At 39.3% G+C, this 17,621-nt stretch overlaps 1 protein-coding gene across 5 annotated transcripts in view; it reads right to left on the bottom strand.

The window, feature by feature from the left end:
• NLGN4X (neuroligin 4, X-linked) overlaps positions 1 to 17,621 on the bottom strand; it is a 284,512-nt gene that overhangs the window by 113,477 nt on the left and 153,414 nt on the right. For 4 of the 5 annotated variants that reach the window (XM_019529359.1, XM_019529363.1, XM_019529362.1 and 1 more), the window contains 2 exons: positions 7,186 to 7,245; positions 4,159 to 4,311 (listed from right to left, as the gene is read on the bottom strand). In XM_019529359.1, coding sequence (XP_019384904.1) covers positions 4,159 to 4,311; positions 7,186 to 7,245 — 213 coding nt within the window. The remainder of the gene's footprint in view (positions 1 to 4,158; positions 4,312 to 7,185; positions 7,246 to 17,621) is intronic. The other variant, XM_019529365.1, reaches the window with a different exon arrangement.

The raw sequence follows: 17,621 nt of genomic DNA, 5'->3' as shown, positions 1-17,621 counted from the left end.
GTGTGTGTGACACTGACAGACTGACAGGATTAGAACGTTGAGACAGGAGGCAGCTAGGTACGGTACCAGGTAACGTCCCGGCCGGGACTATGTGATGCAGCACAGTGCCCTGACAGGCAGGCAAGGAGCCAGTCATGGCAGGAGAGACACACATAGACTCTCCTGCCATGCAAAGCCTTGCCTGTCAGGTTAGTTGGTGCCCTTTAATAGTAATACCAAGCGGTATGAGTCAAACTGGGTGCGTCTTATGGTCAGGTGCGTCTTATGGTCCAAAAAATACGGTACATATTGTGAATGATCCTTTGGACCTTTTTATTCACACACAGGCCTTTTGTAAGCAAAGACAAACTCTTTCCCAGATCAGTTTTTATACTGGCTGAATTTGAGAAACAATATTTAAGTTGCAATATAAAATTTATTTTTTGCAATCCTCCTAAATTCCTAACAGATAATAACTTTAGTCTGTTGTATGCCAAATTCTTCCTTTAAATGAAAAAAATAAATGTATTAGTTGTCTATGAACCAGAATCACAAAGCGGAACACCTCCTCTCATCACTCTCCCTGTCTCTCTGTCTGTATGAATCAAGAAAACAAGATACTGCCAGGATTTATAAAGGCAAACCTGGCACACACTTCTCAATCTTTTGCCTGAGGTATCACAATAGAAAAAGCACCAATTAAAAAAAAATATTCATTGGTCATCTGTCCCCTTCATTAGTTTAAACTGGAAGAGCAAAATGCAAAGCTCTTCAGAAGCAGTTTCACAGTAACTTATACTTTCTCACAAAAAACACATTATCTGCATCTAGAAGTGTAGTTTGCATCCCCTCTGCACACATGCATATGAAGACAGCACTGAATCCCTGTATTTATGCACTTTGCACAATTTATACCCTTAGGACAGTTCCACATATTAGGCATCTAAATGGCACGTAGGCATCAAAGTATAAATCAATTGCATCTTGTTTCATTGCCTGGAAGACAAAAAAAACCCCTCTGGTGTTTCTGCTTTTTAAAAATGACTTCATTTTAGTCTTAAAGCTAAGTTCTAAAAGAAGAAGACCTGCCTACATTTTGCAAAAATGAATTTTCAGGAACTCAAGGGGCACACCTGACAAGCATGCATGTGCAGGGGCATGCATTTACCAGAGGTCAAATATCAGCAGTACAAATATGTGTCAGGGACATATTAGTGCTGCTGCTATTTGTCCCTGGACCTGTTCCTGCTTGTTTGCTCTAGCACATGCAAAGTGACCCAGGTATGTCACCTGTGCTGGCATCAGAAAGCATTAACCTGGAGTCCTGGGGGTTTTCTGGGGCAGCAGTGGTGCCAAGCTGGCCCATGAGATCCTGGCCAAGAGCCGAAGTGTGGCTTTGGCTGGCTAGGCTCCAGTTTCTGGCAGTTCACACTGCTGCCAAGGGCACTGCTCCATTTTTTATCATCAGTATTTTCTTTTTTTTTTTTCACACTGGTATCTACCAGTGTAAAAAATAACCCCACCATGCTGCAAATTAGCAGTGATGTGAATGCTTGCAGATGTGCCATGTGCGGTTTGTGGTGCTTCAAACTCCTTTGAGGCACCGCAAACCACATGTGCACTAGGGATGTGCTCAAGCAGCATGGACGTGTAGGCCACATTTATGCCTCCTTAGAAGCCTGCTCCAGCCAGTGTGGATTTGCTTAGGCCCCCCCCAGGTGCTGCCTTCAGGCATTGCAAAGACCCCAAGACCATCCTCCCTACTGTATTTCTGGGGCTGGAGTGTGCAAACAGCTAGATGGTGCATGTTTGGGAGCAATCCCACTGACAGGCTACTTTCATGGTGTAGACATCTCCTTTGTTGTTTAAATACTAGTTGAAATAAATGTTGTGCTTCTGTGTTCCTAGATTCCACAGAATCCTTAATTCATAGCTTTAAATTTTAGAGGTGTTTGAAAAAATAAATACTCCTTCATATTTCAGATCATATAACAGCTATATTGGGAGCTTACATTATTTCAGATAGCTGCGGAAAGTGCTTAAACATACAAACAAATCATAAAAGTAAAATAATCTCTCTCTATTCAATAGAAACACACCTAAAGAACATAACTCAACTTCCTTTTGTGCATAAAAATATATGCATGGTAAAACCCCCAAAGAGATATTCCTTTTAAAACACAATTTTAAATTCAAAAATATCATTGTGCCTTACCTGGTATGCCAAAAGTGCTGGATATATATTTGGGCAAGATGTATAAATATATAGACTATATGCCACATCATTGGTATTCAAATTATTTCCCATGTTCATTAAGACATGAGCAATGCTTTGTCTCTTTTTACATTAAAGAATTGAAATGAATGCATCAGGAGTACAGCATATTAAGAGACAAACAATTAGACACTAGAATCAAGGAGGAGGTAGAAAAGAGGGGGAATGGATCTAATATCATGACTCAGAGGAAAACCATTTTTTTTCAACCTTACATGTAATGTCAAAATATTTGGCAAGATACTGCTCTTGTTCTCTCCAGCAGACAGCAGAAGTAAATTCCCTGAACAAATTAACTTGTGCGCCCAGAAAAAATCGTTCCTTGTTGTTTTGAAGGATCATTTATATCATTCCTTATCACGGCAGATGTTTTTAGCTGAATCATAAATTTCACCAAAGTGCGTATATTTGGTGTGACTGAAACTGAACAACAAATCTCAACATAGCAGGAGTGCATGTATGGGGGTGGGGGTCTGCAAAGGGAAGCATGAAAGAGGAAGACCCTTGGGAAGGCAGCTTTATAATAGAGGGTCTCCTGTGCACCCTATCCCCCAAAATCAATGACACAGTCGTGGTACGGATAAATTTTATTTCTTTATTAATTCTTCCCTTGTTCATATATTAAATGGAGAAGAGACTATATACTAGTCTCTCCTTTCTAGAAGTTATAGAGGACCATGGAAAACGGAGACGTTAGAGAAGCCTTGACACTGCCCTGAATTGCACCAAGGGTTGATCCGGCTCATGCACAGCCCCAGCACATGAGCAGAATAACGGGGACTCAAAACAACTGTTTCCAACCACACAAGGGTGGGATAACTCAGACTCAGGCCCATGGGGGCAGAATCCAGAATGCCCCCAAGTTCCAAATAAGCAGTCATCACCCCCCTTGAAGAGGTGGAGCCTCAAGACAGAAAGGGATATATATGATGCGAATCATGTCTGAAAACCAAAGCCAAGACACTTCCAGCACTTCCTTCCCTCCATTCATTGCACAGTTAGAAGACAGGGGGGCAGATGTAACCAGGGATCCTGATTTTCTATGATAAAAAAAACAACTCTCAATTTTCAGATTGAAAAAAGTAACCCTAAACTACATTTTTCCCATGATTAAAATGAAATGCCACATATGTATAAAATCATGGGAAAATGTGGATTTGGGGGAAAATGTGGATTTGGGGTTACTCTTTTTAATCAGAAAATTAGAGATTTTTTTTTTTATCAGAGAAAAACAGGGTCCCTGGACATAACACTTCCTCCAGCTGGCACAGAGGAACAAATGAGACTGATTTATTTATGGGGTTCCTATACATGGGAGAGTACTGGTCGGGGGGCGGGGAGTTGCATTATAAGCCTTCATCTTGCACCACTCTCCCTTCTCACAAGGGTCTGTGGGCTGCAGAGAACTGGCCCCTCAGCATCATTCTCCAACCCCTCCATGGTGTAAGATGATTTACCAGCACAAGCTGTCCTGGGGCACTGGGCATCAGGAAATTACTATTTAGAACCTTGGTTAAGTCACTTAGTCAAAATAAATAAGGTTCTGATGAAAATTCTAATATTGGGAATAGAGCTATAAAAAAGTCAAGTCAGTTTTAAGGTGAAGACAACTGTCAACAGAAGACTCAACACTGTTCAAGTACAAAAATCTCCATAAAATATCCAAAGGGATTCAGACTTAAATCGATACAGGCAATATAATTAAAATGGGAACTATTTGCCCACAAGAATATTCTATTTTATGAGACAAAATTGGTCCAAGTGCTCTCAAAAGGAGATGAGATCGATCCATAGATGCACTCAGCAATAAAACACATCCATCAAATTATGTAGTTTAATGGAAATCCATTTAATCACTGTAATGTAAGTTTGTTGCTTTTCTGTTTAAGAAATGAGTCACTTACCTAAAACCCCTAGCCTGTAGTTGAGGGTAATAACGATGACATTTCCATAGCTTGCTAGAATGCTCCCATCAATCATGTTGCCAGTACCCTCCATGTAGGATCCCCCATGGATGTAGACCATAACCGGTTTCTTGCTGTTCTGGTCATGAATGTCTGAAAAAAGCCAAGTAGGGAAAACACAATAAAGTAATAACAAATATTGGAAAAAAAAATGGCTGTTGTTGTGCTTTACAAAAATGTTAACAATGCTTGTTTCTTCCCCCCCTTACTTTCCATTTCATCACCATCTGTTCAGTCAGGTAATTCTCCTCCCCCTTTTTTCAATAAAGACACCACTTGCTCAATGGGTTTGTTGGTTTAATTATTCTTTTGATGTGTGTTTGTTACTTCCAAGTACAATGTCATACAAAATGTTCTTTGAACACTGGGAATACTTGACAGGTAATAAGGAATTTGGTTGTAGGGTGCATGAGGAGCTTAAAGAAAAAAAATGGCAGAATAACTAGGATCATTATTAGAATATTTTTAACATAAAATTCTAGGCAAACCAGAAAAAAATACATTAAAATATAAAATAAAATCATTATTTCAAGTCTTTCCATTTTCCCACCAACTGGGAGAAACAACTTTGCAGAAAATATAAATCCACGTGTCTCACTTCAGTAGCATGCAACATGTCAACATTTTTTCCTGATAAAAACTGAGCATAGCAAACTATCACCTCTTTGAACCTGTCTCAGGGTCAATATAATATATCTTGAATTCATCATCAACATTTTATGGCCAAATCAAATTAAGTCTTTAGTGTCATTTATCATAATAAGGTCAAGAGGAATTTTGTGTAAGGTGTTTAGGAATCAGATTAGACCTCATGGGTTCTGGATTACATTCTTGGGTCTGCCTAGGATTAGGACATATATATGTCATGGCTTTGCACTGGTTTTGAAGAGCTCTGGGTGCCAGTTTATTGAATAAAGGAGAAAATAATACTCCCAGAATTCATAGTGGCTTATGAAGATACTTTCTTAGTGATTGGGAGGTACTCAGAGACTAAGGTAGTGAAGGATAACATTTATATGAGGTTGCAGTTATGCCAGTTATGATAATAACAATCTCTTTATTTGTTGAGGTGTATCTCTATGAAGAACTGCATACCAGATAAGACATTAACCAATGATTTAATTTCAGACATCCTTACTTGGAGATAAATTACTATTTTCTTTTTTTATATAGTCACTAAAAAAGAAATGCCTATAAGGATAGCCACTTAACCATACCACATCAAGAAATCTTATAAGAGTAAAGTGTATCTCTTTTATCTATTATATGGTATTAGGAAAATAAATTATGCACAGTTGTATTTGTAGGACCTAACCGCCTTTTCCTAGTGTAGTCAAAATTCTCAGTTAAAGTTTAATATGTACTAGGAATATAGCATCAAAGCTCAGATTAGCCTGGAAATACAATTTATGCTAAAATGATTCATATTATCCAACAAGCATAAAACCTGATAAAATAATTTCTTTTATTTAATCTTTACTTATCAAGTGCTTCCTAGGGCCTGATACTGCACTATTTAAGTCATAATTTTCTATTTAACTTTTAAAACAACTCCTCTTTTAATTTTTAATTGAATTTTTTAATTATAGTATCTTGTATAACAAGTGATGATACTATCAGTTAAAACAGATTTCTAGAGAAGGGTTTATTCAAACGATAGGAAAGGCTGCTCTTTGAGTACTGCATATAGTGCTTTTTGCCTAAGGGGACAAAATATTATAACAATGAAGAAAGTATAGTGGAGGGAACAGTGTGATACAAGAACCAGAGACTTTTTGTTCCTATACTTTGAAAACTTAGAGCAGCTGTAGTAGGTCTGAACCCTCTAGAAAAGACTAGATTAAGGGGGTTATCACCTTGGGGTGTACATTATTCTACAGGAAACAGAGAAGGCAAATCTTGCAAGTTATTTTAGCTAGTGTCAGATACAAAGCCACAGGAGGAAGATGAACTAACACTTAGAAATTGCCAAGCATACGGTAAATTTGAGCTAAATTTCTCTGCTCTCAGAATTCTTGGCAGAAACGATAAACTATCAGTGGCATTAATATAAATGACTAATTGGGAAAGAGATTGCTGTTTTTGGTTTGTTTGTTTTTTAATCTGATGTCTATAAAAAACTGATTTTCAATTTAATTGTTAATTAAGAAACAAGGATAAGCATAGAGAGAGATGTCATACATGATCCTTCCTCCTCCCACAAATTTAAAAGAGTCTAAAATGCTTCTGTGTCAAAGAAAGAAACAATGTATTTCCTTGTCAAACTTTTAAGGTATTTTACATTGAACTTTAACATTTCCTCTCAGGAGAGGTGATCCAGCTCTAACAGAAGTCAATGAAAAGATTGCCATTGATTTCAATGAGAGCAGGGTCAAATCTACATTTAATATGACTGAAATACTGGGTGGTTAAAGAAGAAAACAATGCAGCAGCACCAACAAGCTCCCTTTATTTTTGTGTCTTAGAAATAAATCATGTATTGTGAGAAGAAAATGAAGCAAAAATGTCAAAGATGAGGTACAAAACAACTGCATCCACCAGACAGTATGTGTGTTGTGAGGAAGAAAACATGGGATATTTCATGAATTTAATGTGAACAAAATGTAAAAGGGGAAAGAAAAAGAACGGAAAAGGAATACATGCATGTTTTTAAATTCTATTTTCACACCCTATCAGGGCAAGACGGGGGAAAATGGTTGTAAATAATATTTATGTTACTTCACATATATTTAGGGATAATCTTTACACTTATCTTACAAGATAACTGCAGTCATCTATATGCTAATTTGGCTTTAAAAAGAAAAGAAAAAGGAAAAATGAAAGTAGTTTTCTAACAAGAAGAAAATAAAAAGCACTCTAAAGTGTGCTTTGTCAAATAAGGGGGGAGCTCATTTAAATAATGTTAATAATAAAAAAAAAAGTTTATGTTCATGCATCAGGGTGGAGCTTTGATAAAACAAAAAATACCTTCATCTTCACCACGATCATTACTGGTTATATCATCTGCGCTTTTCTTTGTGTTGGCTCCTGGGGTCATAGTGAGGTAGAGAATAAAGGGAAAAAAGAGAATTCAAAAACAGCAGGTTCTCAAAAATTAAAAAAAGAAAAAGAAAAAAATGTAACCCAAGAAGTCAAAATCTGTTATATTTTACTTTGAAAAACAAAAAGATGCAAGCTGCACAAAAACATAAAACGCCAAGAAGAATAAATTCAAAATATTATTTGAAAAAATATATATTCTAGTATATTCTGAGACTATGTAGTAATATAGTTAAAAGTGATTGCTGCCAAAATCAAAATAATTGTGCTATTAAAAAGTAATAATACAAACAAAAATAACAACACTGTTAAAATCCACCAAATTGTTTATTTAAAAGAAATGCAGGCATGGTCTTATTTATTTATTTCTCTTATCTTTTAAAACTGTCATCTTTAATAACAATCTGAAAAGATTTGTCGTTTTGTCAGTCATTCTGGTTAAGGATTTGTTAAATATTAGCCACAACCGTAATTTAAGATGGAATCAATGAAAAGAAGATAATGAACAAGTTAAACACAACAATTTGGAACAGAAACAAACCAGTCAACTCTTTTATAGTTTAATCCTGTTTCCTGTTTATGAGTTAAAGGACATTAAAAGCATCAAATTTAAGGAGGAGAAATAGATGTTGCAACAGTGCCAGATATGAGACCATCCACAAAGTAGTCATGATTTGTATGAAAATATGCTTTATTCAGCCTAGAAATAAAAGGAAAATTATTACTTACCATGATAATAAAACCATAATTATTTACCACACAAATACTTATTAAAGAATAAAGTCACAAAAGGGTATTTGTCATATAAGTCTAAAATATATTTTACAGATATAAACACACCCCCTCACACACACATACTTATTCTGTTCCTCTAGGAGGGAGAGGCAATACACAGTGCAAATAGCATTAAAGCCATCTTCTTCTCTGACAATAAATAGAAATATTTACTTAGTATGGCATAAATCAATTTTACTAATGCTCGTGCGATCATGTAATGCTAACAATTTATTGTTATATGAACTGGTATTTGTCAGAAATTAAAATAAGTGTGGGAAGACCATTTTTTTCTTAACCAGTTAGAGTTAAAATGTGTCTTCTAAATATGAGTAATAATGGGTTAGATCACCAAGTTGACTGTATCTCTTCATTAACTTTTCTGGTTATTATATTTTCCATTTTGATGGAACTAAATGCTTTGCTCATGCATATATGTTGTGATTTGGAATAAAACCATATTTTCTAACTTACATCAGGTTTACATTTGACTCAATTCTGCTTTCATCAAAGACAATGGCAAAGCTTTTGCTGATTTGAATTAATACACATTTCTGTTTAACTGTGACCCAATACTGCTGGTTTCCATGCTGACATTTTAATCACTTAAATAATTTTAGGCACCTAGTGAGATTTCTTTCCCAAAAAGCATATTAAATGGGGTTGAACTGAATATGGAATCTGTTCCATTTTTACATGTCATATGGACATCTGAACATGTGAGGTCTTTTTTTCAATAGAAAATACTTATTTTCTTTTTCTTTCACTTTTCTATTTAAAATGAAACCCCCTGTTCCCCCTCCCCCACCCCTGCTGGCCCTACTGCCTCCTCTCCAAATTAAACAGAAAGTGTTCTCATACAACGGAATGCTTATTGTACAAAAGAATAGAACGTCATCAAAATATGCTAATAGATGTGCCCCATCTATTATTTGGCTAATGCACTACTATTTCAATTTGTTTGAATGTTGAACCCAGAAATATTCTAATAGAAATAGATGCATATTTTAACACTAAGGATTGTTAGTTACTGGAAAAACAAACGAACAAATAAACAAACAAAGTAGAGATAGGAATAGGGTGGCCCAGACAGACACTTCCAGTCCTTCATTTCTATGTTCTTATTTCTTCAGACCAACAGTGGCTGCCTTTTGGGAGATATGCTCCTATATTGGTCTCAAAAGACAGGTAACTAGGTAAAAGATATGAGGTCAAACTAGGTAGTGTAATATATTGAGTGGGTCTCTGATCTGAAACTATTACCAAGAAACAACAATGAAAAAGTTTTGTAGAATTTATGTTCCACAGATATTTTGGGTGATCTTATGCAAATTGGATTCAGGCAGAAGAAGATTCATTCTCTTTCCTAACGTAAGAGCTTCACAGCTCCTGGGCTGCAAGTTCAGTGGACACGCCGTGTTTGAGACCTTTTGCAGAAAGGGTGGCAAATGCTTGAACCAGGTGCCCTCGCTTTTCAAGGTGGAAAGTATGCCGTGCACCACGCATGCATTTTATTGGAACTTTTGTGCTGTGACCAGAACTGCCGCTGCAAACTGTGGGCTTTAATTGGCTGTGCTTGCACCATAAAACAACTGAAATGCTGGAAAAGAGTAAGAGGAGGATCCACTTCCAGCCTGGACAAAGAGGGGGCAGAGATGCAGCACCCCTACCACTGGAACAGAAACTGAAACTTGCCCTGGGAGCTGATACCAGGATGAGGGAGAGCCTGTGCTGCCTCACAAGGAGCTGTTTTGCTGTGCAGCTTTAAGACACAGGGAAAAGGAGTGGTCAGCCACAGCTAGTAGGCTGTCCAGGAGCTGGGAGAAACTGCAAGGTCAGAACCCGCTCATAATGGGAGGGAGCCCCATCTGAGCCAGGAAGGCTCAGGGCTGCAGGAACAGAGGACCTACTGGGGGCACAAAATCCCTGTGCTAGACTGTAAGTGTCGGCAGGGGAGATGGCCTTAGAGAAGGAATGGCTGAGGAAGTGTAAACCTCGGGGGGGGGGGGTGAGGAGACACGTAACCCCACAACGTATGCAGGAAGTTTATTTTCAGGAGAGACAAGAGAAAGCCATTTGCCCGTATCACCAGACTGGAGGTTTCAGGTATGAAAGTCAGTCTGAAGAAGGGAGTTCAGAGTCTCAGGGGTTACAGGAGCATCATCCACACTATCTAGTGGCAGATCATAGCAACAATAGTATTGCCATTTATTGCAAGAGGAGTGGGTTGTAATACTAGGGAAACTGTGTTTTAAAGGTTGTAACCTGGTGAATGTAATTATTGATGGCATTTGCTGTAAGTGGGATCACTCACTGTGTTGGACTAATCACTTAATGTTCCATTTGCAGATAGCACTCAGATTGCTGGTTTTATTATTAACTATTGATAATATAGATATATTTCTTTTGGTTAATCATTTCTTTTTTGTATATAGTTGTGTATAATAAACCCAGCTGTTTATTGGAATTAAAGTAAATTCCTGGGCAGTGAGGTTGAGGGACACACCTCTCCACGGGATGCCTCAATCAGAAGATCTGCCTGAGGGAGATCCCAGCGCTACTGGCACCTTGAGGATGCAGAATCCAGCATATCGCCAGGCCTAGTGGGCTCATGAAGGTCACACTTGGTTTCCTTTGTGGTAAAAAAGGAGAGAAATATAAATCCACATATATTGCAACTGCCAATGCCAAAGTTGAAGATCAAGAAAATCAACTTGGACATACTGGCCGTGTATAGATGAACGAAGGCGTGTGTGCATGACACTTTAAAGTGGGCTAAATGTTTTTGCGCTACTTTAACGCTGTCTGTCTTTGTATGCTTCATTGGTGTATTGTGCATTAATTTCAGCTGCTGTAGGAAATTTGGGGGCATAATATGCCTTACATGACTTGGGGCGCAGCAAACAAAAACTGCTTCAAGGAGGTTTAGTTTTCTGGCCCTACAGTTGTGGAGGGAAGCACCGGGCTCCATGCAGCTTCACGGCTCTGCAGGACCCCCTGCGGGTAGCCTGGCAGTAGCCCGGGAAAGCAGGCTCTGCCTAATCAAAGTGCTGAACCTGATCTCTCCCTGGAGCCTGCCTGCCTGCCTGAGCTGTGCAGGGGCCTGGTGCTTCTCTCCATGCCGCAGTGCACCCCAGGACTGCCTGATCCAGGTGCCTACAGGCAGCTGCTGCTGTGGAGGGAAGCACCAGCCCCCTCCCTCTCCGCCCCTGCAGCCCAGGGACTGCTCTACCTGCCAGCAGCTCGCCCTCCCCTCCCTGCCAGAGAAGCACATATGACACAAGGGTTTCATAATTTGTAGGGTCGTAAGGGACCTGAGCACATCATCAAGTCTGACCCCCTGCTGTGACAGGAAAGAGTACTGGGGTCAAATGACCCCAGCAAGGTGTTCATCTAGCCTTGTCTTAAAGACCCCCAGGGTAGGAGCCAGCACCACTTCCCTTGGAAGTTGGTTCCAGACCCTAGCTGCCCTGACAGTGAAGTAGCACTTCCTGATGTCTAGCCTAAATCTACCCTCTGCCAGCTTGTGACTATTATTTCTAGTCACACCGGTAGTGCTCGGGGGAACAGGGACTCCCCCAATGCCTGCTGGTCCCCCCGACCAGTTTGTAAATGGCCACTAGATCCCCCCTCAGCCTTCTCTTGTGGAGGCTGAACAGGTTCAGGTCCCATAGCCTCCCTGCCCTGCTGCCCCCTGATCATGCGAGTGGCCCTCCTCTGGACCCTCTCCATGTTGTCCACATCCCTCTTGAAGTGTGGCGCCCAGAACTGGATGCAGTACTCCAGCTGCAGCCTGACCAGTGCCGCATAGAGGGGGAGGATCACCTCCTTGGACCTGCTTGAGATGCACCTGTGGATTCATGACAAGGTGTGGTTGGCCTTCCTGAATGCATCCCCACACTGCCGGCCCATGTTCATCTTGGCATCAATGATGACCCCGAGATCCTTTTCTGCTTCTGCACTGATGAGAAGGGAGTTCCCCAGCCTGTAGGTATGGTGCTGGTTTTTCCTCCCCAGTTTCTTCCTCCTACATCCCCCCACATCTTAGTGTCATTAGCAAATTTAAACAGGGTGCTTTTTACCCCCTCGTCCAAGTCATTGATGGAGATGTTGAACAGTGTGGGTCCAAGAACTGAGCCCTATGGCACCCCACTGCCCACATCCCTCCAGGTCGAAAATGGCCCATCCACCACTCTCTGGATGTGGCGCTCCAGCCAGTTAGCAACCCATTTGACTGTGTAGGTGTCAACACCACAGTCCCCCACAGTCCCCCACAGGTTCAATCAGACCTAAATTGAAGTGGTGTTTTTTTTTAAAACCCACTGCTTCAGTTTAGGGCCCCCATTTTGTCTATGCATGCCCACTGATGTTAGACTTCTCCAAAGGATGTTTTCTCCCATATACAACAATAGATAGAAATCAACTTACAAATCTGATATATAAACCTCAGGAAACTGTTCTTATGTCACTCAAAAAGTATAAAAAATAGTTACTAATAAAAATACTTTCTGAAAATTTCTAATGCCATGTGCAACATTCAGACTATCATTCATTCTTTTGGGTACTTTGAATGAAGTGGGAAGTAGATGAGGCTAATTTTCCCCCACTCATATAATCACTCACATTCTACCTAAATGAACAATAGACTCAGCCAAAGGATAACAATGTGACTCTGAAGGCAAAAAAATTTCTTCGATTCAGTATTACCCATAATGGAGTCAACTGTGATAGCTCAGGATGCAGTAGCATGATGAGTCACATTTTGTACCTGGTAGATGTGTGATGGATTTGGTAAGTTTTGTTAATTTTTACTACATTAATGAATGAGCTAGGCTTGCTCAGACAATGCTACAGAATCTTCCTTTTCAGTTATTTTCAGGAAAATCCCAGGCACAAGTTGAGCTGTTAGAATACATTGTTTTCTGATACTCACATGCTATGCAGTGCAGCATAGGAGCAGTTTGCACAGACAGGGCATGAGTGTTTAGCATGAATACTGCATTGAGAAGCATGACATCATCTCCAGGAAAATTTGGAAGGGATATACAGTATAATAACCCTTTCCCCTTCTATTTTTCAAACAACCCCCCCATCTGCTGTTCTCCTAACTTCCTGAATTTTCTGAATCAATACATGTAACCCTTGTTCTTGACACAATATTAATTTATGCTAAGGAGCAGAATACTCCTAACCATGAAGAAGGAAGGAAATGCACTGCTTTGATCTGCTAGCAAGAAAATCAGCATGTAGTGAAACTTCTTTCAGAGGGCTTTAGATATGTTTTAAATTAAGAATAATGATGATGGCAATGATGATGGGTGCTAGTCCAGGGGCTCGCAGGAATCGCAGGGGCAGGAAACAATTGTCATCTGGCTTGGGCTGGGAGATTGCTCCTTGGCCCTGGGAGCTGTCTGCTGCTGGGGAGGGTTCCAGTGGCAGAGCCCAGGCTGGGGCAATGTCCCCTTATCCCAGCAGCAGGGAGCTCCCAGACCTAGCTCCCCAATTGTGGGCTTGGGGGCTCTGCAATTGTGGAGCCGGGGTGGAAGCTCCCTGCTGCTGGGGTAGGGGGACACTGTCCCTGCCTGGGCCGCAACACTGGAGCCTGCCTTGGCAGCAGGCAGCTGCCCGGGGCAGGGAACAATATCCCACCCCCTGCTACCTGGCTGACCGGAAGCAAATTTGCTTCTGGTCATCCATGTACACATGGTTTACTGTGCAGTAGCTACTTGGCAGTTAATTTGCTACTTGCATTTGCACATAGCAAATTAAGTGTGGAGTAGAGCAAACTACTGCTTGATGGGGAAAACATCTACACTTCACCCTATATTGCTGTAGTGATGCACTAAATCACCATACAATGAACTACAGTGACATAGTGATCATGTGAGTCTACATGTGATTCACAGCTACTTCACCATAGTGGCATGCTCCCCTGTTTGGATGAAGTAGCAGCTAAAATTAATTGTGCACCACACACGGCACAGTACAGGCAGTTATTATGTCATGCTTTAGTACTTCCCAAAAAAAGTACTAAAGCTGGACACAGTAACAACATCTCCATAGGCGATGTGTAGATGATCCCAGTAAAAGTCTGCATGTGTAGATGGTGGCACTTAGTGTGCAGTAATTTGCTCTACTGTGCAGTAAAGTGTTTCATGTAGATAAGCCCACTAACTGGTATGTTAGAGTACACCTATATTGCCTCTCCACATGGAACTTCTTAGAACACTGAGAAATAAATCTGCCCACTCACTTTGGTTCTACATGCATCCAAAACTAACAGGCGTCCTGAGCATGTTACAAAGCTGCACTTATGTGTTCTAGGGGCACAGAAGTATGTTATCTATTTAATTGTTTGGCTTAGACAAACAAAGAGCAGTAATGAGTGAATTTATTTCTGATCAGTGATCCTGGACTAGGCAAGGATGTGACAAAGGCAAGGTCTTAGAGCTTCTGTATTGCAGATTTAACTTGTTTGTTTCATCCCAGTCCAGAACTGAAAAAGAAGTCTTAAAAATGGTCATGCGATATGACTCTTTCTCACCTGTTCTAGAGAGAGGCAATATATAAGCATAAACAGGAGATGTATTCTAGGTATTGGTAGGCACATTTAGGAAGACAACGAGATGAAAATTCATATTTCAGAAAGAGCCTCTTCCATTGGTTCAAGGTGTAACATATTTGACCAAATGTTGGAATTCATCATAGCTAAAGCCCTTTACAATGAATGAAATGGTTCTTTCAAGGACTGAGGATTAGACATAAGAATTTGTGCCTGTCAGAAAAAAAACCTTTATTTCTTCTGTCATTTGGAATTCTGTTGGGTCTTTCATTTTTTATTTTCCAATGTTAAAATGTTGCCACATGCTACTTATTTTAAAACATAACTTGGAGCCTGTATTTACCTCATTCTACTCATGTACAATTATCTATGTTCAGGTTAAATTAGTTTCACAAAGCAACCTGTGCCAGGCACATTTGTACTATATTTGATACACAAGCCTATGATATCTCAAGCAGCCACCTCACCTTAAGTCATTTATTAAGGCAGTTCACAATCTCAACTACAAATGAAAAAGTCAATAAGAGACAAAATTTAGAGGGAGGGAAGTTGCAGCCCCTCTCAGATTTATGTACAATCTATATTAATTGTGAATAAATGTTAATTCTTCCAGCATCAAACTGCCATTTAAAACATTACAAACATGCATGTGTACACCATTTCACATACATATGTGTGCGCACACATGCATATGTGTGTGGTATATGTGCAATGGTGTTAAAGCCACTACATGAAGAAACCTCAGTGCTTCAATTTCAGGAACTTTTTCTGAAACTCCTAATGGTTAAGTAATTTTCAACTATTGCCTCAACTGCCACTTTTTTCTGAGTGATTTCTTTTAATGTAGTGGATTGGACTGAAAAAAAATGCTCCATCTTTAATGCCTTATATCATTTGACTCAAATTAATTTTTGAAAAGTATTTGGTTTTCATTTTTGGTAGAGACACCACTCAGCACAACTGTTTACTGAGTAAGTACTCAACTTAAAATAGGTCTGCTTAAGATTCTAAAAGCTTCTAATTCACACAGCCTAATGTATGGTTTAGTTATCACACTTATCTTAGCAATGCATCATTTAATTTGTATAATTATTACAATATTCTCAGGAGTGCCTAAATCCCCATCCTACAAAAGGACCGCTTAAATAATATGATCTGAATCAGATCAGGTCACCACAAGTATAAACCCGTTTCCTATAACATTTCCTCAGGATTTTCACTGTATTTCCTTATTGTTTTCTCATTGTGCCTTTGTAAATAATGCTATCCTTCTTAGATGCTACTGCTAAATCAGCAGTCTAAATTGTAGTTTTCTACTTGAAAACAGTACTGTTGTTTGTATTTCCTGTAGGTGTCTGATTTACTACTTCTGCATTAGACTGTGGACTCTTTAGGACAGTTATTGTTTCTCATTTACATACTACACTAAACACATAGTTAACTGTCAGCAAATATTTAATAATTTAATGTTATAAATCTTGGGACCATATTCGGACATCTCCTTTATTGATAAAGATCAGTAAGAAGGTCAGAAACATCAGTATGTATCCCTTAACTTCTCACTTACATTATAGAGTAAGGTCCTTGTGTTGCTATATCTATTTATGATCTAGGGAATAAGCAAGAAGCAAGCTTTTGGTAATATCTTTTATTGGACCAGTACTCATACAATACAACTCGTTTAGTTGGGAGAGATATTAGCTTTAACTTAGGCTTATTTACCAGATCTAAGGAAGGGTATTTTGTGCCTAAAAGCTAGTCTAACTTTTCTCCCAACTATCTTGTTGATCCAATGAAAGACACTGACAAACACATTTTTGCTTTTCATATTTACATTAGGTCAAGCCTGAAATTCAACCATTCACCCTCACAGATTACAGTTTGAGAATCATTTCTACATGACTACAATGAAACTCAAATAAAGTCCTCTCTTTGCTGTTGCTCTCAAGCTCCAAGCCTACTAATTGGTTAATTTCATATAAAATCAGAGAATGAATTATAGGCATTAGGAAACTATATTAAGGTACCTAATAGTCATGTTCTCTTTCTCTGAGCTCTCATAATCTAGATTCATAGACAGTCTTTCAAGGTGTCATTCTGAATAATGATTTCTCTATATTTCTTTGCATAAATGCCTACATGACTCATTTTATCTTACTCGAGTCTGCAAGTAAGACGCTCTTGGTGTTACTGATGAGCCAGCTTCTAACCCTTTATCACCACCCTAAATAAGGGACCACACTGAGACAGTAGAACAGCATGTGGAATCTGTTTTTAGGAAATATCTTGGTTTAGTGCCTATGGACTTACATTTCTGAAGTAATATCTAAGAAAGCCTGTAAAAAAAATGACAGAATTTGTCAGCATAGTTTTGGGAGAAACACTGAAAAGCTATGCTTATTTCCCCCCTTGTTCCATTGAATTAGTAATAAATTGTTGATTAAAACTCATTAGAAATAGGTAATATTTTCTATTCAATTAGGAAAAAACATATATTTTAAAACTTTTCATGCAGCTTTCCAGTTTTTCAAAGAAACCCAGAAATTTAATATATATGTATGCTTTTCTTTTCAAATAATGGCAAGGTTTCCATTTTTAATTAGAAATCAGGGGTTTTTTTAAGAACCATATATTTCTGTATAAGGTTGGGTAGCTCCATAGAGACTAACTGGTACAGAAAGGCACAAGCCTTGGCAGATGTTTGCTAGTCTGCAGCCTTGAACCTGAAGCCTCTGGCAGTTCACCCAGTCTACTACCTTCACAACAGAACACTGGAAGAGACACAGGTGATGAGGACCCCCCAATCTGGGCTTAGACAAACACCCGCTCCCTGTCACCAGAGTGGCCAATAAAGGTCAGTTGACCTCTTACCCGTTGCCATATAAACCCCTGACCCAGAAGGGGAAGTATCTGGGCAACAAGGTGCAACCTTGTAGACTGTCTCAACCTGGAAGGACGTGGGCAGTGGGGTTCCGCTGGGCTCGGTCCTTGGACCCGCACTGTTCAACATCTTCATCAGCAATTTGGA

This window comes from Crocodylus porosus, unplaced genomic scaffold (assembly GCF_001723895.1).
Source record: "Crocodylus porosus isolate Cpor-Errol unplaced genomic scaffold, CroPor_comp1, whole genome shotgun sequence".
Taxonomy (NCBI): domain Eukaryota; kingdom Metazoa; phylum Chordata; order Crocodylia; family Crocodylidae; genus Crocodylus; species Crocodylus porosus.
This window is presented reverse-complemented; position numbering and strand designations above follow the sequence as displayed.